Source organism: Anastrepha obliqua, chromosome 5 (assembly GCF_027943255.1).
Source record: "Anastrepha obliqua isolate idAnaObli1 chromosome 5, idAnaObli1_1.0, whole genome shotgun sequence".
In the NCBI taxonomy this organism is placed as follows: domain Eukaryota; kingdom Metazoa; phylum Arthropoda; class Insecta; order Diptera; family Tephritidae; genus Anastrepha; species Anastrepha obliqua.
Genome location: NC_072896.1, coordinates 105,424,157 through 105,451,350, shown reverse-complemented (window position 1 = coordinate 105,451,350; position 27,194 = coordinate 105,424,157). Strand labels below are relative to the sequence as shown.

Here is a 27,194-nt window from a genome sequence, read left to right as displayed (position 1 = left end):
ACCACGACGACGAAAGCCATAAACGCAACGACGTCCAACAGCGCATTCACGAAGATCAACAGAAAGTCAAGAACAGTAAGCAACGTAGCGGCGAAGACGAGAACGACGACAACAACACCAACAACGAGGGCGACGACGCATAGAGTGACGAACGCGAAACGCAGGTACGGAAATACGCCTACAAAGCATATGCCGATACTGACGTACGTGTTGCGAATGCCATTGGAGTCAGCGAGCGGTGCATTGCAGCTATTGGTGAATGCTTGAAAGAGGAGAAGAAAGTTAAGAAAATCAAAAAAGAAAGCAATTTTTGGCAAACAAAAGACACTGAAAAAACAAGTCGAAGAGAAAATTTAACATTTTGGCAAGGAAAAACTAAGCACAAAAAGCATACATCCTGCTTGGATGGCAGAACCCAGCACAGCTGGCCACTTACATTTCGGAAAAAGTGTAGAAATTTAGTGGCAGTCACCAATAATAACTCCACCGTAACTGCCTAAATTGGCAAGGTTCGGCTGCTGGTCATCAATTAGCCTTTATTTGTGGGCTTTACAAACATTTGGCTGTTTTAAATACATACACAACTACGTACATATATCTTCGTTTAAACCTTAGTTACTTAGTTTTATCGTTTTGTTCCGGCTACTTGCAACAAACAACAAACCTACGTCGTTTGATTTGTGTATTTTTTGGTGATAGTGCTTTAAAGAAAACAAAATCAGCATTTAATTTTTATTTAATCATAATAACTTAATATAATTCAAAATGGATCCACAGCAACAATTTTGTTTAAAATGGAACAGTTACTCGTCCAATTTGGCAATTACATTTTCCAATTTATTCAAATCGGACGTTTTGGCGGATGTGACGTTATCGTGTGATGGTGAGTGAGCGTTACTTTTTACACTACTATTTGAGTTACAAGTAACTTTAAAATATTTAGAAATTAGTTATATAAATTATTACAAATTTAGTGATTTTTATAGGACTTTAATTATTTGCAGTTGTAGCGATCAACTTGATTTGCCTATTTAGTTATATTTTGTAATATCCGAAGTTCAACCAATCTATGGCCTCGCAATTAAAACCGAATTGTGTGGACTGCTAAAAAATGAGTCGCAATCTACGAGGTATGCGCAAAAAGTAGGTTAGGTTAGGTAAAAGCGGTTGTCCACTGTGAGACACACTCAGGCTCATAACACATTGTGATGCCGCGTGGGAAGCTTGTCCTTATCTCTTTTAAAACCAGTGTGTACTTTTCAAAATTTTTTAGAAGATCATGGATTCATTCGCAGTACTGAGATCCTCTAACTCATTACAAAATGTTCACCTAAAAAGTAAGCCGACTTCAAATTGCGCGTGTAATGTGCATTTGATTTTAAATTAAACAGAAAACTTTTTATTTATTTTTGTTTTTTATTTTATATTATTTATTATATATTTTTTTATTTATGTATTTTTTTATACATAAAAAAAATTTATAAAAACAAAAATTAAAAAGCGAAAAAAAAATTAAAAAGAAATAAAAAAAAAAACAAAAAATCAATAAAAGCAAAAATTAATAATAAACAATTTTAAAAAAATTGTATTCAATATTAAAATTAATTGGTTTAATCATTTTTTACAAATAAAAATTTTTATAAAAAAATTGAAAAAAGGAACACAAAAAACTTAAAAAATAGGAACAAAAATTAGTAAATCATTTTTTTAACAAAATTTTTTTTTTTTTTAATTTTTTTATTTATTTTTTTTTTATTTTTTTTTTTGCTTCTTGTTTCTATTTTTTTATTTCATACATATACATAATATATTTTTTTAATTCTTTTAAAACAATTTTTTTTTTAATATTTTTTATAAACATTTTTTTATTGATTTTTTTTTTGCTTTTTGTTTCTATTTTTTCATTTCATATGTATATTTTTTTAATTCTTTTAAAACAATTTTTTTTTAATATTTTTTATAAAATTTTTTTTTTATTGATTTTTTTATTTTTTTCTTTCTTTTTCTTATTTTATTTCCTTTTTAAATTTTTTTATTTGTTTTTGTTGTATGGCTACACATGTCATTCGCATACATCTGTACATTTTCTACTAAATCGCATATTTAGTTTGTTTTTGGCAGATGCAAAGGCTAGAAGTGGTTTTAAGTGCTGAGTAAGTGTCTGCTATAATTGCTTTTGCAACGCGATAATGCACCCCTTCACTCATCCTTGCTTGTGAGCGATTTTGTGGCCAAACCCAATGCCACTAATTATAAATGTATTGCATTTGAAGGGGACGAAATAGATATTCATGAATAAATAAATATTTTTTAGTATATATTTGAAAGGCCGAGATATCGGATAAATGCTTTTTAAAAATGTTATAAAAAAATAGTGAAATTTTTTATTTATTTATTTTTTTATATGAATAAGTAAACCTTCAGATGTATAATCTAAAATAACTTCATTCAATGGACTGATGGACAAACAACGAACAGCGTATAATCGTAACTCTAAGGCGACCAATTGACATCGCCAAGAGGGCGAGTAATACGATTACCAAACCAAAATTTCGATTAGTTGTTAAGCTGTTTGTCATTCCACAATCAAAGATTTTAAGAATACAATTCATCAATTTCAACCTAGAACACAGTCTGCAATTATGCTCCCGATTTTCCTTAAACAAACTTATAAATAAATAGAGCCGACGTGAGCAAATCGAGGCAGGAGACACCCAAATGTACAAGGTGACGCCAAATTAATCGGGAGATTTATAATTTTTGCAATCATATTTGACAATAGTGAGTTAAATAGCTGCAGCATACAAATAAACAATCAATGGCGCGCCTAAAATTCAAAATAAAGATTTCCACCACTAAAAAGCATTTTTGTGTTTTAGCAAAAAAAGTTATTCAAAAACAAAATTGGATGATTAATTTTCCGCAACTCTGTACTATTACAAAATTATGGATTTGTTTTCAATCCGAATAACTCAACCATCTTCTCTCTCTTCATCTTCATGCAGTTGTAGCAGCACCAAAATGTGTTAGTGTGAAATATTTTTCACTCCACATATTTTTTGTGCTTCAGAATATAACCAAATAAGTATAATGCAAAGTAATCTAACTAAAGAGTTTTTCTAGCGAATCAGTTTATTATTTCCTGATTTGAATCTGTCCCAAATGGGTATTTGATGAGCTTTTTCATAGTTTTACACAAAATGGTAAATTTTCCTGTGCCTCTTGCTTTCTTTTTCTTCTTCGTTTTCTAAAAAATAATCCTTTAACCTACATGATTTTGTCACGGGACGTTCTACGCTTTGCAGTCGTTACGATTTACTGGAAGGGGTTCATCATATAATGCGCCTTTACTTCTTTTAAATCTGAAACCTCTAAAAAGTAGAAGATCTGTTCTCTCCTTAAACTGTGTATGCTCTTCCAGAAAAGATAAATTTTAATATTCCAAGAAGAGAACTTCGGAAGTCCTACCCTTTTTATGGAAGTAATAACAAAGCAAATTAGGCCCGAAACGCGCCAATTACGCGCGTTCTTAATCAGTTCTCTTATCGAGCTTGCGTGATTTTTTTTTCTAGTGATGTTTCCATTAACCTTCTGAAATTTTGTATATAATCTTATTTAATTTGTGATCCGCAAGAATTTGTTATTCAGAGACTTTATATATATAAATAGAAAATGATTAAAATTAAAAAGAAATTAGGCAGTTCGTATTTATTAACGTCTATGTTGTCGGCCGCCGTAGCCGAATGAGTTGGTGCGTGACTACCATTCGGAATTCACAGAGAGAACATGGGTTCGAATCTCACTGAAACACCAGAATTAAGAAAAACATTTTCAACCATGCATTTCAACCATGAAAAAGGTCCTTATAAAAATATCTGGCCGTTCGGAGTCGGCTTGAAACTGTAGGTCCCTCCATTTGCCTCCATGAAACTAACTTTTTAAAAACAAAATCAGTCCTATGGAAGCATGGTTCACAACAATCCTTCAACCTTCTTCGTTTACTGGCGTCGACTTTCTTGCCTGTTAAACTTCTCCAAGCTAGTATCCTTTTATATATATTTCTCTTGCTCTTGCTTTAACTTGCTTAGAAAGCCTTCAAATTCGTATATGTTATTATAACGCTTCATTCAATTCATCTCCCATTTGGGTGTTGATTCATACAAAAATACATAATTTCGTCCCATTCCATTCAGCTGTGACTCACATTTCTCAAAGTTTTGTTATTCATTCATTCAACCAAAAAACAAAAAAAGGAAAAGCACAAAGAACTGAGCAAAATAAAATGCCAGTAAATATACAAAAAGAATTGACAACATCCAGCAAATAAAGCATAAAAAATAACAAAAAATACCAAACAAGTACATACATACATACGCACATTCATATGCATGCATCAAGCAACCCAAACTTAAATACTCGAAATACACAACAAATCATTATCTATGGCTCGGGCGAATTCCAAACAACCAGCGATAATAACAACAGCAGAACGAATAAATGAACGTAAAGAATACCCACAGCATTTTTTTTGTTTGAAAGGCAAGCGACATTAGAAATAATATATTGAGCATAGTTGGTTTGTCTTGCCGTGTTTAAGGAATGAAGGTTGGCGCTCAATTTATATTGCGGATTCACACGAAGTTTATTTTGGTTATGTTATGCTTTTCGCTTTATAATTTTTTTGTTCTGTTCCTGTGCATATATTATTTTCGGTCTCCTTTTTAGTTTATTGTTCCCGAAATATGTGTGTGGCTTTATAAAAATTTTGTTGTGCGGGGCGGGAAAATATCCAGCTACCCAGTGTAGTTTATTATTTTCTACAGAAAAATTGAAAATAGGGAAAATAATTAAGCTCACTCTCTATTCGGTGAAATCTTTCGCTTGACTTTTTAGTAAGAAGTTAGACAAACTCGAAGGCAAAGTGTCTAGACTGGGAAGTAAATCTTAGCGTTGAGCATCCAGTCTGGTATTCAGTGACATTCTTCAGAAGCCTCTGCTATTTCTTATTCGTCATTTGCGCAAATATTGTAATTCTAAATGTTTCTCAAAACTTTGTAGGAAAAAGTATTTTTATGTCCCAAGTATTGTCCTGATTTGGTTTTTTCCTTATTTCGAGTTTTTTATCACTCAGCCTGTATTTATTTCAACAGCACAAGCGAAGGTCCATTGAAAAGTTAATGGCAGTAGAGCAAAAGCAACAAAAGCAATGTATTTTGTTTTTGCGTTTGGTTCAAAGAATGTCAAAATCTACACATGAACAAAAATAAAAAGTTTAGAGAAAATTAAACAAAATTTGGCAGTTTAAAGACCAAATGACTAGAAAAACATCGCATCAGCTGCTCAGACTAATTTTTGATTACTTGTTTTTGCTCAAGCGTTTCTCATTGATTTTGCTTTCATATTTACATAAATGTGTGTATGTATGTATGTATGTACTTTCTATAGTGTGAACTTTCTTTTTGTTATTTACGTTTGAAAGCCAATTTTTTACCGATTTTCTTAAACGCCTTGGTGTATGCTTTATTTTATACATACGCGCTATCTGTCTATCGCGCGTGCACGTTTATTAGTGTGTCACGTGCATGCGTGAATATTTGATGTGTCGAGCTTACACTTTTATGAAGATCATTAAATAAATACACACACATACACGCGATTTCATATGTGTGTCAACATCGCCGCCGCCAGCAAATAAAGCAAACATACAAGCACGTAGCTACTTAGCTATAATTTTTTTCTCTTTTTTCGCATTTGTGATAGCAGAAGATACAAATACAGAGCAGTAGCGTCGTGGATAGCGTTAGCAGTGGACAACGACGTCGTCATCAGACAGCGTCGTAAAAAAAATTATGAGCAGTTGTCTGAGGTCAGGTCGGCCCTGCATTATTATTTTGATTCTTATTATTACTTTTTCGTTGTATTCATTATTTGCTTTTATTTGTCTTCGACTGGCTCGTACTTGATTTTCTTCGCAGACATTTGTTGTCAAAAAAGATACACAAATGTTCAATATGAATGTGCGTGTGTGTTTGTGAGTTGTGTTTTGCGAATGTTTACTCACTGCTTCTTATTACCGTAATCTATTCTTGTTCCTTTACTCGCATATGCTAAAAGCGCGCTAAGCTCTTAAGCTCTCAGATTCCCTACTTCATTGAACACTTGTTCGCCATAACTGAAATAACAAATATGAATATTTTCAGAAATATGTGAAACGGAAGAAGACAAAATAATTAGAACTCAGGAACAATAAACTTATTATACAATAAATAATATAAGAAAAAAAGAAATATATTAAAAAAAACAAAAAAATAACAAGAATTAAAAAAAAAAAATTTCTTAAAATTAAAAAAAAAATTTAAATAAAAAAACAAAATTCCTACTGCAGTTGAAGCTATCTATTTTTATATAAAATATTATAGAAGACAACATTTTCATAAAAATAGTTTTATTCCACCTAAAGTGCTGGGAAGCAAGTCCCCCTATAACGAGCACTAATATAGTGTAGCAATTCTTGCATCATTTTCGAACTCACTAAACTAAAGGGTGAAAAATTTAGGAGTATCAGATTTTAAATTGAAATAAAACCACGAAAATTCAAATTGATTTGGCAAGCATTATTATTTTTGTGTAAAACCATTCATGACATTTATTTTTTAAAGATAATCCCTTTCAAATGATGGCCGCAACTGCCCGGTAATACGGCCATCCGTAAACACCAATTTTGAATGACTCACTGGAGGACTTCGGTTGGTATCTCGAGAATAACTTTAGAAATGTTGACCTCCAATGTCTCAATTGAAGCTGGTTTGTCCCCAAAGCATTTAGATTTTACATACCTCCACAAAGAAAAGTCCAAAGGTATGATATCACACGATCTTGGTGGCCAATCCACTGGTCCGAGACGACAGATAAATTGCTCACCAAAACGACGACGCAGCAAATTCATTTTTTCACGGGCTGTGTGGTAAGTAGCGCCATCCGCCATCTTGTTGGAACCAAATGTTGTGGAAATTACGGGCTTCAATTTCCGGCATCAAAAAGTCGTTTATTATGGCACGATAGCGCTCGCAATTCACTGTTACATTGGCGCTAGCCTCGTCTTTGAAGAAATATGGGCCGATGATTCCTCCAGCCCATAAACTGGACCAAACTGTTGTTTTCAATGGATGTAATGGCTGTTTTTGAATGGCTTCGGGTTGCTATTCAGCCCAAATAGGTAATTTTGCTTATTGACGTAGTCATTAAGCCAAAGTGGGCCTCATCGCTGAAAAAAATTTGGGTCACGAAATGCGGATCTTCGGTGAGTTTTTCAAGAGCCTAACGACTGAAATTATGACGTTTTGGAAGATCAGCCGGCTTTAAATCTTCCACTAGTTGTATTTTATATGCTTTCGAACCAAAATCTTTGCGTAAAATTGCCCAAGTAGTGCCATTAGATTAAGTTGTTGAGATCGGAGCCGAATCGACTCTTCCGGGTTCTCGGCAAAATATTCATTTACAGCCGAAATAGAAGTCAGAGCAAGAAACTCCGCCAAGAAAATATTTTGTTGTTGTAGTGGTTGTTGCTTTCGTTGTTCTTCTTGTTGTTGTCGCCATATCAGCATACGGCATTTTACGTACACTGCTGCTGATAAAGAGGATAAATATGCGTCTTTTCGCCTGGCACCCGTGGTTACGATAGGAGATATGAGCTAGAGCGTATTTTATTTCAGATTTACCTTAATGAACTACCAAGCCGCGCACCACGAACATTACCTGGCTTCCTGCACACAGAGACATTCTTGTAAATTGCTTCTACGATGAGCTGGCCAGGAGGTGAACTGATTTTAAAACAGTCAATTCTGCCCAACTCTTTATTCATCACTTCTGCAAGACTTTATCCTCACGCAAGCTCTGGATGAGGTCGGTGTGCATCATCGCGCAACCCAATCGTAAATGGACCACGGAGCCCACTTGTGAGATAACTAGACAGGTTTAGCCTAGAAGGAATGAGCACAGAACTAGGTCCCTCATCAATCTAGACAGGCCTTCCGTTAGTAAGCAGTGGCTACCATTGATTCTGTGCTTATTGTGCTAAGAGTCTGAAAATACTATTTGCACGCATCTCGTAGCGACAATACAATACAAAAAATAACAAAGAAAATATCTGAATATTAAAAATCGCCCCGTACACATTCGAAGTCAACTTCTCTTTTCGTTTGCCTATTTCTTTTTTTTTTATATGAAGATAAAATATGCATAAACCACCTTCAAATTAAAGTCGCTGACATTGGACTTCCGCCCGCCTAAGCAGCGCCACTGTAGCGGGTGCAGCAGAAGTGGTAGCATTTGATAAATTGAAATCCCACATTCACACATTTGTGTCCAATTTTTTAAGGGATTCTGTTAAGCAACAAACCAAAAAAATAGTCGCTGTGAAGCCGTCGAGTCTATTTGGTATTTGAATTTTCATATCAGCCAACAATGGAACAACAAACACCCACAGCACAAAGGAAAAGGGGAAAGCCAGCTTTGGAGCGAAAGGGTTTACCCATGTGCCATGATCAGCCACAAATACTTGTTTCTACATACATATGTACATATATATGTGCATACATATGTGGGATAGTGTATTATTTCGTGCGGGCTATTTGTATTATGGGCATTGCACACACACGCGCACGCTTACAATGAAATCGAAATTGAAATACTTACATACCAGGATAACGACAACTCCATGCGTGTAAAATAAATGAAATGAGCCGAAAGAGGGACACGAAAACAAAGTATTAAACCTAAATACAAATACAAAAAAAAATACAAAAAAATCAATTGTAATATTGGGGATACTGTAGCTGTACTTGGATGGAGTTAATGTTGTCGCCATTCGCACAACCGCAAACTCACACAATCAGTTTTAAAGTCAACTCTTTTTATTGCTGAGAAAATGTTTAATACTTACATATACAAACATACACTTGCATAAAATACACTTGAAGACTGTTGCAAAGTGCTCAAACTATTGGAAAAAACCGCACAAATGTCGGTAAGAGCAAAATATATTAGAAGTTCTTGCAAGAAATATGTGCATATGTGTCCATTCGAATACTTATGGAGAGGGGATTTGAAAAATTAATTTGAAAAATGTGAACATTTGTTACGCCTGCAGCGTTGCAAAGCTGGAGGATTCCTATGCTTTTCATATTACTTGGGAACTCTATGTCCTGAAAGGTACGAATCAAAGGCGTAAAATAGTTAAAAAAAAGTATTAAGACCAAGTTTTTAAGTTGCAAACACATTCAGGTTTTAGTAAGTAATAAATCTTTAGATGCTCCCACAAAAGGGAGGCATCTACAATTCTACAGCCACCTTGAAATGTGAAACATTTTTTTTGAGATATTTTTTTTTATGGCAAAAATTTAATATAATTGGACATCTGCCATTACCTGGCTTATGATTATTATTATTTTTATTTTTCCTCGCCACTTTCCCCCCCGCATACCGCGCGAGGCGGGGTCCATTTCTTCTTATTATTATTAATTATTATTAGGCTACTGCGCACTGCGACCAAAAGTTATCTCTTGTGCGAAGCCAGCTGAGGTACCCCATATTTTAAGGGTTTTTAAAATTTTTTAGCACATTCTGGTTTTTATTGTTCCATAATTTATATGAATGCACGGCAATACAACCAAAGTGGTGTAGCCTTTTTCAGTCTAGTGCAGGACATTCCAAAGAATGTATTTTGAGTTTTCAGTGGCCATTTCTCAGAATCGGCAGATGATGGTCTCAGAGCGACCAATTTCGTTTAATTGATATCTCAGGCTACAGTGGCCAGTAACCAGAGTAAAGTAACCCGTTAGAAGTCTTAAGCCTATTCTGCTGAGGGAAAGTAGCTTCTCAGAAATTCCTCTGTCCAGCATTAGAAATTATTTCGCTTGTTGGCGACCGATAGAATTCCGCTTATGTTCAACGAATTTCTTCTCCTCCCACTTTCTGAGAAATTCGTTCATTTTGCTTTGCCTTTTGTAAGTCCGCAGAAAGGCTCAGTACAAATTAGAAGCATGTTTGCCCCTTTTTAGCTAGATGATCAGCCATTTCGTTTGCAACAATTATGAATTTTCCGGCAGGTTGATTAATTTTGCGCCACCTTGTATGAAAACATTTATATATATATACATACATATATATATCATGCACTTATAAGCGCATATATGTATGTACATATAAGTGCAAAAAAGTTGGGCACGCCATTTTTTAATCAAATAAGCGCCAAATAATCTTATCAGTGCCCAACCAGTCCCAAAATAAAAATATAGTGCACCATGAAGTTAAAAAACATATATATGTACGTATCATGTACATACGAATGTATGTATGTATGCGTGTGTGTGTTTGTGTTCGGGTTTGCGGTACTACGATAAAACCTATTTACGTTCTCAATATTTTATTTGCTCGATTTATGCATCGAAAAATTGTGTCAAATTATTTCGCCAAAACAAAAAAAAAACAAATTCACTATTTTTCAAATGTGTATGCACATACCTTATATACATATTTATGCACACATATGCATGCACATTCATTACAATCTGTTTGTGTGCTGTCTGGTGATAATTTAGCGATAAAATTTGGAGAGAAATAATTGCCACCGTTAAATTGCACATTTTTGTACTTGAAATATTTAATATTTGTGTGAAATTTAGTCTAAAAAATTAGTTATTTTAAAAAATATTTGCTATGGTATTATAAAATTTTTGCAAAAAAATAAAACTTTTTAAGAAATCTCAAACACTAAAATTAAGAACAAATCAATGTTAGAATGATTTACTGAAGTTTGCTTTAAATTGGATTAGGTTCAACAGACATAATGAATCTTCGACTCTTCCATTTGTCACACACCCCCAATCGACGGTCCTCATTTGTAAAATCAAACGCTATGCAGAAGCGACTAAGACAGATGATCGAATTTTTTTATTAACCCATGATGTATTCAACTTGATTACCTTAATCTGTAGTGTTCCATAGCCCATCAGTCTATAGCTAGTTCAAGGAATACCACTCTGAGCCAGATATCCAAACCAGTTGACTTGTGCGTTTCAGACAGATATTAGGACTCTTCTTTTCGCCAAGCGTTAACAAGTGGCGCAGAGATGGAGCAATTGGTGTAAATGAACATATCTTGGCAACGCTAAAATAGAACTGCCTTAAAGTAAGCTATACCAGTTTAATGAGATACACCCATACTCGCTAGCGGCGAATCTCACACGATAATTTTGCTGTTGCTTTCACATACAAATGTTTCCTGAAGTTAGTCGAGCAGAGGGATAGGGAGCAGAGAAGTGGCGAATAGAAGAGGCCTATTAATGATGATAATCACTAAGCATCACTGAGTATTTAAGCAATTGAAGGCACTACGCAACTCCATATCGTGAACTGATAATTTATTGAAACTTGAAATCCGATGAAATGCACAATAATCAAAAAAATAATAATAATAATAAAATCAAAAATAATTAAAAAAGAAATTTTGGATTTTTCCTCAGTTACGGCCTTTTATATTTCAGCTGATGACATACACTTTTCTATATGACTTGGGATAAGAAACTTGAAAGAAGTATTAAAAAATAAAATAAAATACAATTCTAAAATCCCAAAGTATGTTCAGTCTGAAAACGAGATCGCCGTTTGGGTTAAACAAAGAGTGTTCCTTGATCACTTTAAGCGAAGATTGCTTTTCAAGGCCAAATTGATTGATCGATAAAAAAGCATTTCTTTCCAACATCTTCAAGAATCGTGTCACCGCGTAAGCCTTGAGGCTGCTGAGCTACCAAATTCATACTGGCTGATTATCATCTGAAGAGAACATCCAATCTATTGGAGAAGCTCGGCCAAAATACCTAACAAGAATTATTTTTCTTCTTCTCGATTGGCGCAATAACGACTTTTGGTCTAGGACAAGAATGATTACAATATTATAATCGAACAATCGAACATTGAACAAAAGGCGACTACTAGGCAGTGCAAAATTTATTATTTGCATATAGTTTCCTTCCCTTGCCAGCTAATTTGCAGTACAGTTTGAGAAAATTTGCCGGCAAGCAAAGCTCTTTAAATGCAAAACAAAATCGAAGAAAAATGTCCCATGTCGACCCCAATTATTCACTTGTTGTTCGCTATTTTCAACCACTTGGGCTATCATATTATATAATCAATTGCCTTTGCGTTTCACCACACACAGCGAAACAACAATAACCCAGCCCACAAAAAATCCCTCCGACGGCGCAATTCCAAAAGAAATATGACTTGAATAGCAATCGATATGATATTTGGCGCCATGATTTCGTTAACTGTTTACGGTTTCTGCCAATATTGAACAATATTGACAGATTTAGAGTGCTTTTTTTTTAACAGACTATGGTCAAAGTGCGTCGGTACATGCAATTTCCATATACAAAAGAAATTCGATGGCACATAGGCGATTGTAGCAATGAAGTGAAGTCAGTTATTTGATAAGATTAGCTAATATTTGAAGAAGTCGGCAGTGTACGTGCGGAGGGGCGAATGAGCCGGCTAATCGTGCGTATGCATGTATGTATGTATGAGTGCTTGTAGATGTATGCATATAAATAAATACGCTCATTTTTTAACACATACTCCTTCGCTCCTCACTTTTCTCTTCTGCCTTCTGTCATCTATTTATGTATACAAAAATAAAAATAAAAAAGTTGCAAAAAATAAAATGATTCGGCTGCCTGTTTTTGGCTATTATCAAATTGACCCACTTATTGTTGTTGCACTCAGTGATGAAAGCTATAAATCGCATATGAATAGAAGGAAGGAATATGTGGAGAATGTAAAAAAATTTAAAAAATGTAGAAAAAAATTTAAAAAATGTAGAAAAAAATTTAAAAAAAGTAAACCAAAATTAAAAAATTTGAATGTTAGAACAAATATTAAGTATAAACACACGTGATATAAGAGAGGGAGAAAAAAATTATGATTGAAGTGATAAATAAATTTGTGATTCAAATAGGAATGGACTGTCGCTAAATTAGTACGAGCATGTTTTCAAAAAGAACAAAATATATGAGTGTGTATTTATAAGTATGTATGTATGTATACATAAGTATGCATATATGTATATGTATTAAATAACTACAAAAAACTTTGCTAATAATGCAAGCAAGCGCTTCAATGCCACTACTACAATGGTGAGATAGAAATAAATATTATTCAACAACAGTTTTCAGGCATATGCGCCGAAAAATCGCAGAGAAGCAATAAAACTAATGCGAAATTGAAAAAGAACAGAAAAAACCCGAAAAACCCGAAAAAAAGAACACCAATAGTCGTACTAGAAAAATACATACAACACATTTATGCAAGTGTACACACACACACATGCATATATGTAAGTAAGTACATACATGCGCATTTATGTACTGTTTACCGAAAACTTAAAACATGGCGTTTTACTATAGCGCCCGGCCGGCATTACATGTGAGGAACGAAAGCTGTCCTACAAAAGTGCACAGCCATTGAAAGCTTAAGAACGTTACCCAATTTCATTGCCCTTAACTTTTTGCAATAAAATCACAGTGAAATCGTTCCGTATTAGGTAAAACTTTGTGAATTTAGGGTATTGATAGGATTTATCAGCCTTTATTTTCAGTAATACAAATTTAATGCAATGCGCAACATAACTCACAAAAATAATTAAGAACCGCGCGAAAATTTACTAAATTACAAAAACTATTGGGAGGTTGAATTAGTTTTAAATGTTTTTTTCGAAGATTTGGGGCTTTATTGTGAAAAAACGGTACAAAATATTTTATTCGAAGTATTGGCCATCGCTAGCTACAACTTTCGCCCATCTTTCGGGCAATTTCCGCATGCCGTTTCTCCAAAATTCTGGCCGCTGCTTGGCTATCCATGACTCAACCCATATTTTGGTAGCCTCGTACGAGGAGAACCGCTGGTCCGCCAAATCGAGACTCATATGCCGGAACAAATAATAATCGGAGGGAGCTATGTCTGGACTATACGGCGGGTGGGGTAACACTTCCCAGCCAAGCGTTCCAAGGTATTTTTTGACAGGTTGAGCAACATGCGGCCGAGCGTTGTCATGTTGCAAAATAACCTTGTCGTGCCTTTTTACCGTTTCCGGCCGTTTCTCTTTCAATGCCCGGCTTAAACGCATTAATTGCAGTCGGTAACGATCCCCCGTGATTGTTTCGCCCGGTTGGAGCAGCTTAAAATATACGACGCCGACCTGATCCCACCAAATGCAGAGCATGATTTTCTTGCCGTGAATATTCTGCTTGGCCGTCGAAGTTGATGCGTGGCCGGGCAAACCCCATGATTTTTTGCGTTTTGGGTTATCGTAGTGGATCCATTTTTCGTCGCCAGTCACCACCCGATACAAAAAACCCTTCCGATTTTGTCGCTCGATCAGCAATTCGCACGTAAAAAATCGCCGTTCGACGTCGCGCAGCTTCAACTCGTACGGGACCCAATGTCCTTGCTTTTGGATCATTCCCATCGCTTTTAGACGCTTGCAAACGGTTGATTTATCAACGCCCAATGATTCAGCAAGCTCTTCTTGGGTTTGGCACGAGTCCTCGTTTACCAATTCCCCCAATTCCGCGTCCTCGAACTTTTTAGGCTGGCCAAGACGCTCCTTGTCTTCGGTGTGAAAATCACCACTTTTGAATCGTCGAAACCAGTACTCACATGTTGAAATCGACGGAGTATGGTCTGGGTAGGCCTCCTGCAGCAATTCACGGGCTTGGGTTGTATTTTTTTTTCAAATTGAAGCAGAAATGCAAAGCTTCACGCAAATTGCGTTTCGACGGCACGAAAGTTGACATACTCGGAGCACGAAAACACTGCGTTGTTTATACTTCAGCGAAATGACAGATACTGATAAACAAAGCCTAGGGATGAGGCTTTGTCATGAATATATATTCAGTATTGCCAACGCGATAAAGTGATAAATAGCGCCATCTGTGTGTCACCTTTAAAACTAATTCAACCTCCTAATATTAAATTTACTAAAAACTATAAAAATTAAGGAAACTCCTTCAATTTTATTTAATTCCATTTTTTGATTTTAGGTTAGGATAGCTTAGGTTTGGCAGCCGCATCGCACATAGAGATAACGATGCCACTTAGACCACGAAATAGGTCCGTTGTGAGCCGCGGGGGCTGGGCTACATTTCCCTCTCCATATTGAATCTTCCTGAGCTTTTGACAAAGCGTAAAAGGTTGTTGATACCTAAAGTGTATAGATTATATATATTCGTTAAGTAGGATTTTAAAAATCGGTTCCTGCTTCTGGCTAGAGCCGGGCATGTGCAAAAAAGGTGTTGAATTGTTTCCAATTCCTCCTCATTTCTGCAGCTACGACAGAAATCATGCGTGTAAACGCATAATCTTCTTGCATGATTTCCTATGAGACAATGTCCTGTGAGGGCCCCTACTAAGGTCCTGATTTGAAGTCTACTCAGTTTTATAATACTCTTGGACAGACGTAAGATTAGCCTTGGCCATGTTTGCCTAGCAATTTCACAGGTGTTAGCGCTAATCCATCTTTGATTTGCAGAACTCATTAGTGCGTCCTTAATGAGAAGCTTACAAGTTGCGAGAGGTATCTCCATAAAGTTACTTATGTCTAGCATACAGGTACCTTCTCTTGCAAGTTGGTCTGCCCTACAGTTCCCTGGTATATCGCTGTGGCCTGGAGTCCAGCATAACATGATACGATATTGCTTGGTCATCTGATTAAGAGATTGGCGACAATGTAAGACACTCCTTGATGTTGTTTGGAATGCATCCAGGGCTCGTAGGGCAGCTTGTGGCTGTCTGATAGAATGCAGATATCCGTTGATGATATGCTGTTTATCTTTAACCATTTTAAGGCTTATGAATAGCGTTTATTTCCGCTTGAAAGACGCTACAGTGATCCGGTAATTTAAAGGATTCACTAATAGAAAGCTCTTCGCAAAATAACCATGATCCTACACCGGTGTCCATTTTGGATCCGTCCGTGTAGATCTTAACGGGTGTGTTGGGTGTTGGATCTTCTTCAAGCCATTCCAGTCTAGAAGGGATTTTCATTAGGAAATTCCTTTGGAAGCAAAGAATGGGAGGGTGATAATCACAGTCACTGGGTATATCCGTGTAGGAGTCTAAGATGGTTGAATGTCCGTGTGTGACAGTTCTCCATTGTGAGCTCGCTTTGAGCCTTAAAGCGGCGCAGGCCGCTGAGTATTTGCATTTTTTTGATTTTATTTTTTTCTATTTTTTTTTTTATTTTACTCCATTTTTGTTTTATTTTATCTTGTTTTATTCCATTTTTTTATTTTATTTAATTTTTTTTTTATTTTATTTTTTTTTTTTTTTATTTTATTTTTTTTTTTTACTGCATTTTTTATTTTATTTTATCCCATTTTTTTATTTTATTTTATTCTAATTTTTATTTTACTCCATTTTTGTTTTATTTGATTTTATTTTTTTTGCATTTTTTGATTTTACTTTATTCTATTTTTTATTTTATTTTACTTTATTTTTTTATTTTACTTTATTTTACTCCATTTTTTGCTTTATTTTATTTTATTCCATTTTTTGATTTTACTTTATTCTTTTTTTATTTTATTTTACTGCATTTTTTGTTTTATTTTATACTATCCCATTTTTTTATTTTACTTCATTCTTTTGTATTTTATTTTATTCCATTATTTGATTTTATTTTATTTTATTTAATTTTTATTTTATACGCCCTACGCCATGCTTTCAAAAATGCCCTGGTGCCACAAATTTCACTATCACTTACTCAATATATCGATGAATTCTGCGTTTTCAGTCTCTTTATCTGTCATTGAAGCTTTTCTAGTGCATTGATAATAAATTTCTTACCTATTTTTGTTATGTAGAAGAAGCAAAAACAACCACAAGGAATATACAAAAATATAACCACTGTGAATGCTGCCATAATAAATATTGCAACAGTTTCAAGAAACATGAATGTAACTTGTCAGCCATTTCACACTCATTCCACAAGCTCTCCTACAACAGGACGACCCAAAAATTTGACAGCTGCTCAATGTTGTATACTTTCCCCAAAGAGTGGAAAACAAAATGAAGATAGAAGGCAAAACTGACAGGAGATGCGTGAAATGCGGTAAACGTCAAGGGCAGTAGGCAACTGCTCATTCTTTATTCCGCGTGTACTCTGTGTATGTATGCGTGTATTGTCTTCTATCTTACATAATAAATATTATGTACTCCCACATGCATTATGCGCCACATTCTCCCAGCGCATAACTTTTGCCATTTAATGTCTGCAGCTGTCTACTCTCCATCCACTAACTACTTTCACTTGTACGGGTATTCTTCCTAGTTGCGGTTGTTGTCACCAACACCAGCCAACGTCAATGTGTGCGCTTGTCATTCATTTCAATTTTACTTTTAAGTAAGAAGTTTGCCATTCGAAAAACAACATCGAATCGCTTGCTGCCCTGTTGGGGTGAGTTGGTACGGAGGCAAATTGCTTGGCGGTCTTCTTCGTTTATATGGCACACCAGCCAACAAGTGTTCCATAAAGAAATTAAGTTGAAATAAATAAAACGGAGAATGGATAGGAAATTGTTACAGTGTGTAATAAAAGTAAGAGCATCGTGTGAAGTTCCATTTTGGTGGAACATAAAAGAAAGAGGGGAGCAAAAAAATACATAAATATATTCGTGTGTAAACGAAAACTGCTGAAAACTTAGCTACTTACACTTGAAACTGAGAGAAAATGGGTGGCATCTCATTGCACCAGTCGTCTGCCACCACCCGATCGCCTTGACAAACAAGTATTACAAAAACTTGGTGGTCTTTTTACCTGCTCGGCAGGAAAACGGTCTAACTATGAATGCGTATGGTGAATTTTATATGTAAGATATCGAATTTTTGTTAGCAAGTATTACAGTTGTATTTGTATGTATGTATTTGCTGTGTATTTATATTGCCGATACACTGGTATTTCTTGGTCCCTATTCCCTATTGGCAACTTCTTACTAAACAATTGTATCTTGGATTTTGGATAGCAGTAAACATGTCAGAATAAATGTGTGGGTTTGTGTGTATGTAAAGTTGCAACCTTTACTTGTAGCTATTTTCTATGTATATATCTTAGAAGCAATCTCGACGTCGCTAACTGCAATGCTTTGGCAGTTGATGCTGCTACATTTTATTTATCTATTTGCTTACTTTCGTGTCTGCTACTGCTGCTCTTCGTATCGACCTGCTTATCACTGTCATCATTACCAACATCCACCCACCATTCCCGTTCAATATTAGCGCTTGCACCACCTCGCACTCGGAAGCTCAAGCTTCTTTTCACTTCCCTTTCAGCCTCATTCATGAGCAAGGAAATCGTTTTCTTGGCCTTGCTTCTGATTCGTCTTACTTTACTGCTATTTAGTCGCAAATTTCGATACATACATGCATGCGTACGTACGTATGTATGGATGTATAAGTAGAGTACCTTATTCTTTGAAGCTTTTGTACTTTATTCTTTCAAACACGTTCAAATTCACATATAAATATTAGAAATATAGAACTGTTTGTTGTTCGCTGCTTGGGTATTTGACATGATTTTATGGGTTCAAGGTCTTTGGTTCAAAGCTTTGATGATGGGTTAGTCTCCCTTTCACCACCTTTCACTTTTTAAATGCTTTGTATACATCATTACGAGTATACGCCCATATACTTGTATTTGTACATAAACGGTGTTTTAATGAGGTCGTTGGAGGAGGCGTTGAGGTCATTTGAATTTCATTTAAAGACATGCCTACATATGTATGCATATACATATGTATATTTAAATAAATTCTTGTGCATATGTGTGTACTTGCTCATTCTTATGTAACGGTCGCGCATTCACTTCCAAGTGTTTTCTTTGTTGCGCCAAAAAGTATGCCTTGAATTTCTTTATACTCGTGCGATCGTATAGGTATGTGCCTGTGTGAGAATTGTTTTTGATACTTATAAGATTATGTCATCGATTGGTGTAATATTTAAACATCAACAAGTTGACAGTCGCGTTTTTGGCTACCTACTACCGTAAAGTGCATAAATAACAGAAGGTAGACTATACACTTTTTTTTCGCTTATTTACCAAAGTGAAATCAAACATACAATGGAAATAAATTTAGGATTTAAAGTACATTTCGGTGTGGGGCAAGTTAACTTATAATATACATAAGAAGTATAAAGCATATGCTTTCTCGAGTACGGTACTTTTTTGCTTGAATATATCGGGTTTTCCAATAAGAGGTGTTATTTTGATGTTCAAAGAAAAATTCTATTTTTTAATATAAATGATCGGATGTTTATTTTATTATAAAGAAGAAGGTATACCGTTAATAGAGGAAAATAATATCAGGCAAATGACCACCATGCCCACGCTTACAGGACAATATCCTTTTCATGAAATTTTCCATAATCGAATTCCAAAGTGGCTGCCCTATGTCCTCGATAGTCTCACGAATTCCATCTTTGAGATTTTGAATCGACCCTGGGCTGTTGGCGTAGACCTTCTCTTTCACGTGGCTCCAAAGAAAAAAGTCACAAGGTGTTAAATTACAAGATCTCGTTGGCTAGTTGTGATCACCTCTTCGAGAGATAACATGGTCCGGAAACTTTTCCCGTAAAAGATCAATGGTTTCGTTGCTTGTGTGGCACGAAGCGCTGTCTTGATGAAAATAAACATTGTCCAGATCAATACCATCCAGTTCCGGCCATAAAAAATCGTTAATCATCTCTCGATAGCGCAATCCGTTCATCTGCAACACCTGTTATTGGAAAACCCTTTACTATGTATATTATTTGCTGTGATCGCTTTCATTGAACTGCGTTCGTGTATCTATTTCTCTTAAAGGGTTGGCAATGGTTTTTTGCGTTTCTGTAGGAGCACTGATATTTTTATGCGAAATTTTATTAAAAATGATTCGGTCTTTGTTCGAAATTTCGTGAATTGTTTTCTTGTTTATATCGGAGCTGGTATGCAAGTAAAAAATAAATATTTCTACAGCATTTTACTTTAGTTGAAACGATTCAATAATGTGGAAAGGGAAACTTGCAACCCAGCGCTTTGAAAAGCAATCATAGAGTTGCAAAAGACCGGTGCTATTTCAAAACAATTAAACATCTCAAAAACGATGGTTTTTAATGCTTTGCAATATTTTCCTGAGTGTAAAACAGCAGAAAACGTTTCCAGAAAAAAGAAAGCGGGACAAGACTACCACTCAAATTGATAGCAAACAAAACAGGATCCCACGAAGAGTGCTGCTCACAGCCATCGAGAAATTTTTGTTTTCCTCGAAAATCCAATAACGAAAAGAACAGTTGCGCTTCGATTGGCAGAAGCAGGGCTTCACGATTCGCTGGCACGAAATAAGCCTTTGGTAACAGCATCGCAACGACAACGCCGAATTGAGTTTGCTCGAAAGCACATATCCTGGAGTCGAAATCAGTGGCGTTATATTTTAGACAGCGATGAAAACAAAGTACGTGGGAGCATCAATAAAGGTGTGGGGCTGATTTTCGTGGAAAGGTGTCGAGACAATTCATTGTATTAAAGTAGATATGGATGCAGTCAAGTACTTTCAGTTATTGAAAATGTAATGTTACCTTATGCGGGAGAGAATTTACCGTCGATTAGCAAATCTCAAAGAGGCAGTGAGTCGAAGCACACTTCTGATGTGGCAAAAGAGTTTTTCGAAGACAATTTGATCACTGTTTTGGATTGGGCATCCTCGAGTGCCAACTTAAATCCAATAGAACATCTTTGGAACGATGTAAAAAATGCACTCAATACGCAGAATATCACAAATTTGGATCAGTTATTTGAAAAGGCCAAGGTAGAATAGGCATTCATTCTTGCTGAACGCTGTAGATGTTTTATAATGTCAATGCAAAAGCGGCTGTTCAGTAGTAATAAAGCAAAACGGATTTACAACGAAATATGAATGTATAATTTTCTCTTTTGCCTGAATTTTTTATGATTTGAATATTATTTTGCGTCCTTCTTAAGTATTTTTCTTAAAGAAGTTTCGCTGTGTATTAACTTTTGCATGATTTTGTTTTTCTTATATATATAGTACATATATGTACATAGTATAATTGGCGCGTACACCCTTTTTGCGTGTTTGGCCGAGCTCCTCCTCCTATTTGTGGTGTGCGTCTTGATGTTGTTCCACAAATGGAGGGACCTACAGTTTCAAGCCGACTCCGAACGGCAGATATTTTTATGAGGAGCTTTTTCATGGCAGAAATACACTCGGAGGTTTGCCATTGCCTGCCGAGGGAACCTGCGTGCGTTCCGAATGGTAGTCACGCACCAACCCATTCGGCTACGGCAGCCGCCGAAAATAAACCTAATATGCAAAACATTTAAGTGATTTTATTGAAAAAAAAACCTCCAATGGAGAGAACTGGGTATCTTAAAGGGTGCTTAAGTATTTTTCACCAGCTGTAAAACCATTTTGATCACTGCTTATTTTTTTACTACTTTTACTGTAAATTGAACTCGCCGCAGACTTTATTTCACGGAATTTTTTTGTTTTTGGAGAAATTATTATGCCTTCCTTTCTGTAGATAACATATTCGACTGAAATAAATAGAAAGAATATTGAAGACTATCAGTGTGAGCAAATTTTATCTGACAATTTTTGAAGTCTTAATTCTGACTACTGTCTGAGATGCAAGCAATGCCACCTGAGTAACGCATAAAGTTTTGTAAATTCTTAAGATAAATGCTTTCGCGTTGATTTTGAACACTCGTTTTGAACTAAGACTTGCCATAATCACTACTAATTCGTACCCTTACGATGCTACGATTTCTTCTCACATACACCCCGTTACAAATTTATAAACTCACCACTATTTTTTTTTTTAATAAAATTCAAAGTTTCAAATTGTGTACAAACATTTTCGATATTTCCAAGTTTTTTAAGCAGCATTTTTGAGATTATTCCTTATTATTTTATATTTATAGCCCATTAAAAATTTAAAAATGTTTTTATTAAATTTTGAAAAAAAAAATTAAAAAGTTTTCATTAAATTTTGAAAAAAAAATTTGAAAAGTTTTATTAAATTTTGAAAACAAAATTTAAAAAAGTTTTTATTAAATTAAAAAAAAAATTAAAAAAGTTTTTATTGAATTTTTTTAAAAATTTAAAAACTTTGAAACTTTGCGTTATATGGTTTTTGATGTTACGATTCATTCGCCCCCAGCATTCGTCAAAAATTCTGAACTGCCATATGCAATTTTTATATGTGTAAATTTAGCGAGTGTAAGCTCCTATCAAAAGGCTGCCTTAGTAAATGATAAAGAGTTGATTTCAATAAGTTAGCCACTGAAATTTTATTTCTCAAGACAAAATATTATATTTTCACTTTGTGATTTCAAAAAATCTTAAGTCTTTAGTTAAATTTTATGATTGAAAACATTTTATACTTCAATATTTCCATTTGTTTCTCATTATAGGCACAGTATTCAAAGCACACAAACTCATATTGGCAGCCTGTTCGAAGAAGTTCGCCGAACTGTTCGAGAGCACACCAACAAATGGGCAATGCGTTGTCATATTGGAGGCCACGTCCTCCGACAACATGGCCGCATTGCTCGAATTTATGTACAAAGGTGAAGTGCATGTATCACAAGAGGCTCTAAACAGTTTCCTTAAATCTGCGGAAAATCTGCAGGTAAGCCACAATTTAAAAGTGACAATGAAAAGTGGAAGATTATATTACAAAAATCAGCCTGAAAGTGGGCTTAGCCAAGCTTTGTGCTAACAAACGACTTACACAATTTTTCTCTTCCCTCAATTGTAGGTGAAAGGTCTGTCTACAGAAACTGGCCGTTTGGCCGCTCAACAAGCACAACAACACATCGATGCGTCGCCACTAGACTCGCCCACCGGCCGTCGCAGTATGCGCAACAGCCTGAGTGGTGGTGCGGGTATCGGTAGTACTGTCAGCGGCAGTCCCCTAACGAGTATTGGTGGCGGGGTACCGAGTGGTGCTATCATTGGAGGCAATATGTCCGGCCAAATGACCGGCAATTCGGATCGCAATAGCAACAGCGGCAATGGCAACGGTGGCAGCAGTGGTGGCGGTGCTGGTGTCAACCTTATTAGCGGTCCTGGTAGTGCACACTGCAATCCCCCAGTTAGCGGGGCATGTGCAACCGTTGGTGGTGCAGGTAGTTTGGGTAGTGGCGCTGGCGTTGCACACCATCTGAGCAGTTCAAGTGGTAATCTTAAACAGGAATGCGATTCACTGATGCAAGGTGGTACCGCAGCAGCGCTGGCCGCCGGTATACCGCCCTATGTGCCGCCCATCTATCGCCCCATGTCATTCGAGCCGCTGCGTAAGCGTGTCCTCCGCAGTCCATATGCTGAGCAAGAGGTGCGCGGCAGTGTCTTGCGTGATGGCTCGAAAAATTCATCGTCCGAGTGTGCGAGTCCGATTAGCAAACCGCCCTATCATCGGCCGTCGTCGAGCGCATCATCGAATGCACCCACCGAGGCGGACACAATGCAATCGGAGCGAACATCACCGAGGTGAGTGCGGTGGGGTTAAACACGAGTCAATGGAATTGGTGTAGAGGGAGTTATTCGAATAAATGAAATGGATATTATGAAGCTCAGTAAAAAGCTGATGGTTAAAGGTTTGCTTTCATCTTTATTTTCAGCCGTTACGAAAATCACAGTCCTGGCGCCACAGCAGGCAATGGCAATGCGCCGGGCAGCGCTGTGAAAACGGAACGAAATAATGGCAGCACACACGAGGCTAATGATGATGACCGAAGCGAGCACGACGAATCGATTGATGTAAGTGTGGAGTGAAATAAACACTAAAACTAATTTTTTTGTGTAATCTTAAATTTACTTCGTACCTCACACAATTTTGGTACTATCTAATCTGTTACTTTCTATTTGCAGAATGGAGCCGAAGATCTGCGAGTGAAGTTAGAAAACTCCAACTACTCGCCGCCGCCGCCACAGCCACCTACCTCCAACACATCTTCCACAACACCATCCGCCCTGCTCGAAAATCTTAAGAATGTCGAAGCTGGGATGCCAAGCAATTTGGCCACATCCATTGCGCCGGAGGATATGTTAAATGTATGGAATGCGACGAAATTGAATAATAAAAATAGCGGCATGGTCAACACGGCGGACGGTAATAAAAACGAAAACAAAAATGTTTACACATAAAACTAACCCTATTTTGTCTTTGAAACACCTTAACACATTCAACTCAGTAGCAAACTTTTGTGCGCTTACAAGTAGACTATCTTGTAGCATTTGCTCATCCATCCTTTTTATAGGATAATTTTTTATCATTACGTATTTTTCTTTCAATTATTTTACCTACACAATTAAAATTATCTAACGATCCCCATCTCCCGCCCCATTTAGGTAAGAAGCTGAAGTGCCTGTACTGTGATCGCTTGTACGGCTACGAGACAAACCTCCGCGCCCATATCCGCCAACGTCATCAAGGCATCCGCGTCCATTGTCCCTTCTGTTCGCGCACTTTCACCCGCAATAACACCGTGCGCCGACACATCGCACGCGAACACAAACAGGAGATCGGCTTGAGTGCAGCCAGTACTGGCATTGTGCCCGCTTCCGTCGCCGCTGCGGCTGCGGCGGCGGCCGCGAATCATTCGCAATAGGATGCGGCCGCAACAGCGGCGGCAGCAGTAGTCATGAGTGCGCAGAAAGCAGCAGCAAAACAACGTAAACGAAAATCATTAAAAATGGCATTAGAGAAGTGTATGCAGCGACGCGACGCAGCAGCAAGCAGTGGTGGCAACACCGGTGCAAGCGGTGTCGTCGTCGGCAGCATCAGCAGCAGCAGTGGCGACATCACCGGCGAGACAGCAAGCAGCAGCAGCAACGCGATCGCCAGTGTAGCCACTATCGGCGTTATAGCCAGCACGTCGACACGTGCGGCTGAGGAACGCAAACAACAACAGCAACAACTCGCACAGCAGCAAGTCGAGTTGGAACAGAAGAAGCATCAGCAACAAAAGCAGCGACAGGCGCGGCAAGAGCGGCGACGCAATAGTACAGCGACTGGTCATAGTGAGAGCGCCACCGACGCAATGGTGAAACATCAGGTGGAGGGAGAGGAGGACGAAGTGGAGGAAGAGGAGGAGGAGAAAGAACCAGAGGCAAAGCGGGAACGGCAGGAGTTGCCAGCAACGGTGGAGAGCACAACCGAGGCGGATACCTCACTAATGGATACAACTGCCAGCAGTAGCGCCACCGCCACTGATACCTCCACCACCAGCACCACCACCAATGAACGTCTCAACACCACCACTAGCACCATCGATTCATCAATTGGTGAGTTGGCCGACATCGCTGTGGAACGTTTGCGTGCATCCAGCGAAATGGAAACGGACGCGGATGATGCGCCGCCTGTGGCCAAAGAGCCCAGCAGGGCAAGTGTTGCCGAAGAAAAACCACCAACTGACGCTGATGCTGAAGCTGAAGAAAATGCTGTTGATACAACTTCAACCACAATAATAACAACAACGCCGTTAGCTGCACAAACCTCAGCCTCTAGCGAGGCTGAAAACCCCCCACCGGTACAAATGGAAACCGACGAAGACGACAAAGTCGCGCCCACCACCAAGTCCGAAGCTGCTGCGGACGCTGGCGCGACTGTCACGCAGGTGACCACAACAAAAACAACTACAATCACAAATAATGCCAATGCCAATGATACGACAACAACAACTACAAATGCTGCTGAATAAATGTAGTCGTCGTGTCGTAGTAAATAACGAGGAGGAGAAGAGAGGAAAGTAGAGGAGAAGTGAAGATTTTCGTTTACGCGCACTCAAAAGGAGCGCAAAGGTTTCATGCGCGGCGCGCAATTTGCCATTACGCGCGCGCAAGGCGTTTGCTGCTCCATCTTAAGAACAAGAAAAGGAAGAACAGAGACTACTGTTGCAACCGCTGTTGCACTCGGATGGAATATATTAATTTAAAAAAAAAAAAAACAAAAAACAAAAATGATAAAAAGTAAATATGCAACAACAATAATTATAATGAATTAATATAATAATTAATTATTTTACGAATTAATTATGATGAAGTTAAATGAAGTTTGTGTTTTACAGAAGACACAACCAGCTGCTGTGAGTTAATTTAAATTTACATTTTAAAGCAAAATAGAAGAAAACAAGTAATGTAGGCGCAAGTAGCGCAGAAGGAAAAGGAGAAAGCAAAAACGCAAAAACACGCAGTGAATCAGCCTGAAAGCATGCTTCAGTGCAAGCAATAGAAATGCCAATATTTTTTTTTTTTTGTAACGAATGCAAGCACACTGAAGAAACAAATCAAATCAAGATTTTATGATTTTTTTTTTTAATTTCTCTTAATGTATAGCAAACTCAACTATGAACTACGCTGTTATTGCAATTGAATTTTTGTTTGTGTAATATAACTCTATTTGCAATAAATACAATAACAATTAGCATTAAACTGCTATTTAGTTGAGATGCAGAAAAAACAGGCAAGAAACGCAAGAAAATAAATATGAAAACAGCAAAAAATGAATGATATTTTCAAAACCACAGTAAAAACTGACCTGTAAATCCGACTGAGAAATTGTTTTCAGGGTGCTACTGTAATTGCATTTAAATACCATAGAGATTGGCAAAAGAAAAAGTGTTTGAAAATATTTTTGCAAGCGTGCTGTGTGGGGTATAACGATTTCTTGAAAGAAGATTAAGATTAAGATTAAGATTGAAAGTAAATTATTTTGGCGATACATTAAAATTAACTTTTATTTTTTCAAATATTTCATAGTACAAAAAGTCGAGCAAATTTTTGATTTCACACAAATAAGTTGAGACGGTCGAGCGCATTCATTTTCATTTAAAAAATTCGAACACAGAGTAAAGTTTTTTTTAAATATTTTCTTTTTCGCTATAGACTTTTTTAAGTAGCAGTTCAATAAAGTATTTGATGCAAATTACAAAAAAGAAGGGTTTTTTAACAAAAGCACGTACTTTGATATAAATTAAAAATTGTTTTAGTACACTTTATAAAGTCATATTTTCTGAAAAATATTCGATTTATCATTGTTATTTTAATTTCGACCTAACATTTCAGTTTTTTCTCTTAAACTTGCTCAGA

At 36.7% G+C, this 27,194-nt stretch overlaps 1 protein-coding gene across 1 annotated transcript; it reads left to right on the top strand.

The window, feature by feature from the left end:
• Positions 1-753: 753 nt before the first annotated feature.
• LOC129248466 (zinc finger protein chinmo) lies at positions 754-26,570 on the top strand. Its single transcript, XM_054888020.1, is given in 7 exon segments — positions 754-883; positions 22,517-22,734; positions 22,864-23,594; positions 23,726-23,864; positions 23,976-24,216; positions 24,456-26,075; positions 26,160-26,570. Coding segments are annotated over 6 exon segments (2,799 nt in total). The 5' UTR covers positions 754-765; the 3' UTR covers positions 25,808-26,075; positions 26,160-26,570.
• The last annotated feature ends 624 nt before the right edge of the window (positions 26,571-27,194 follow it).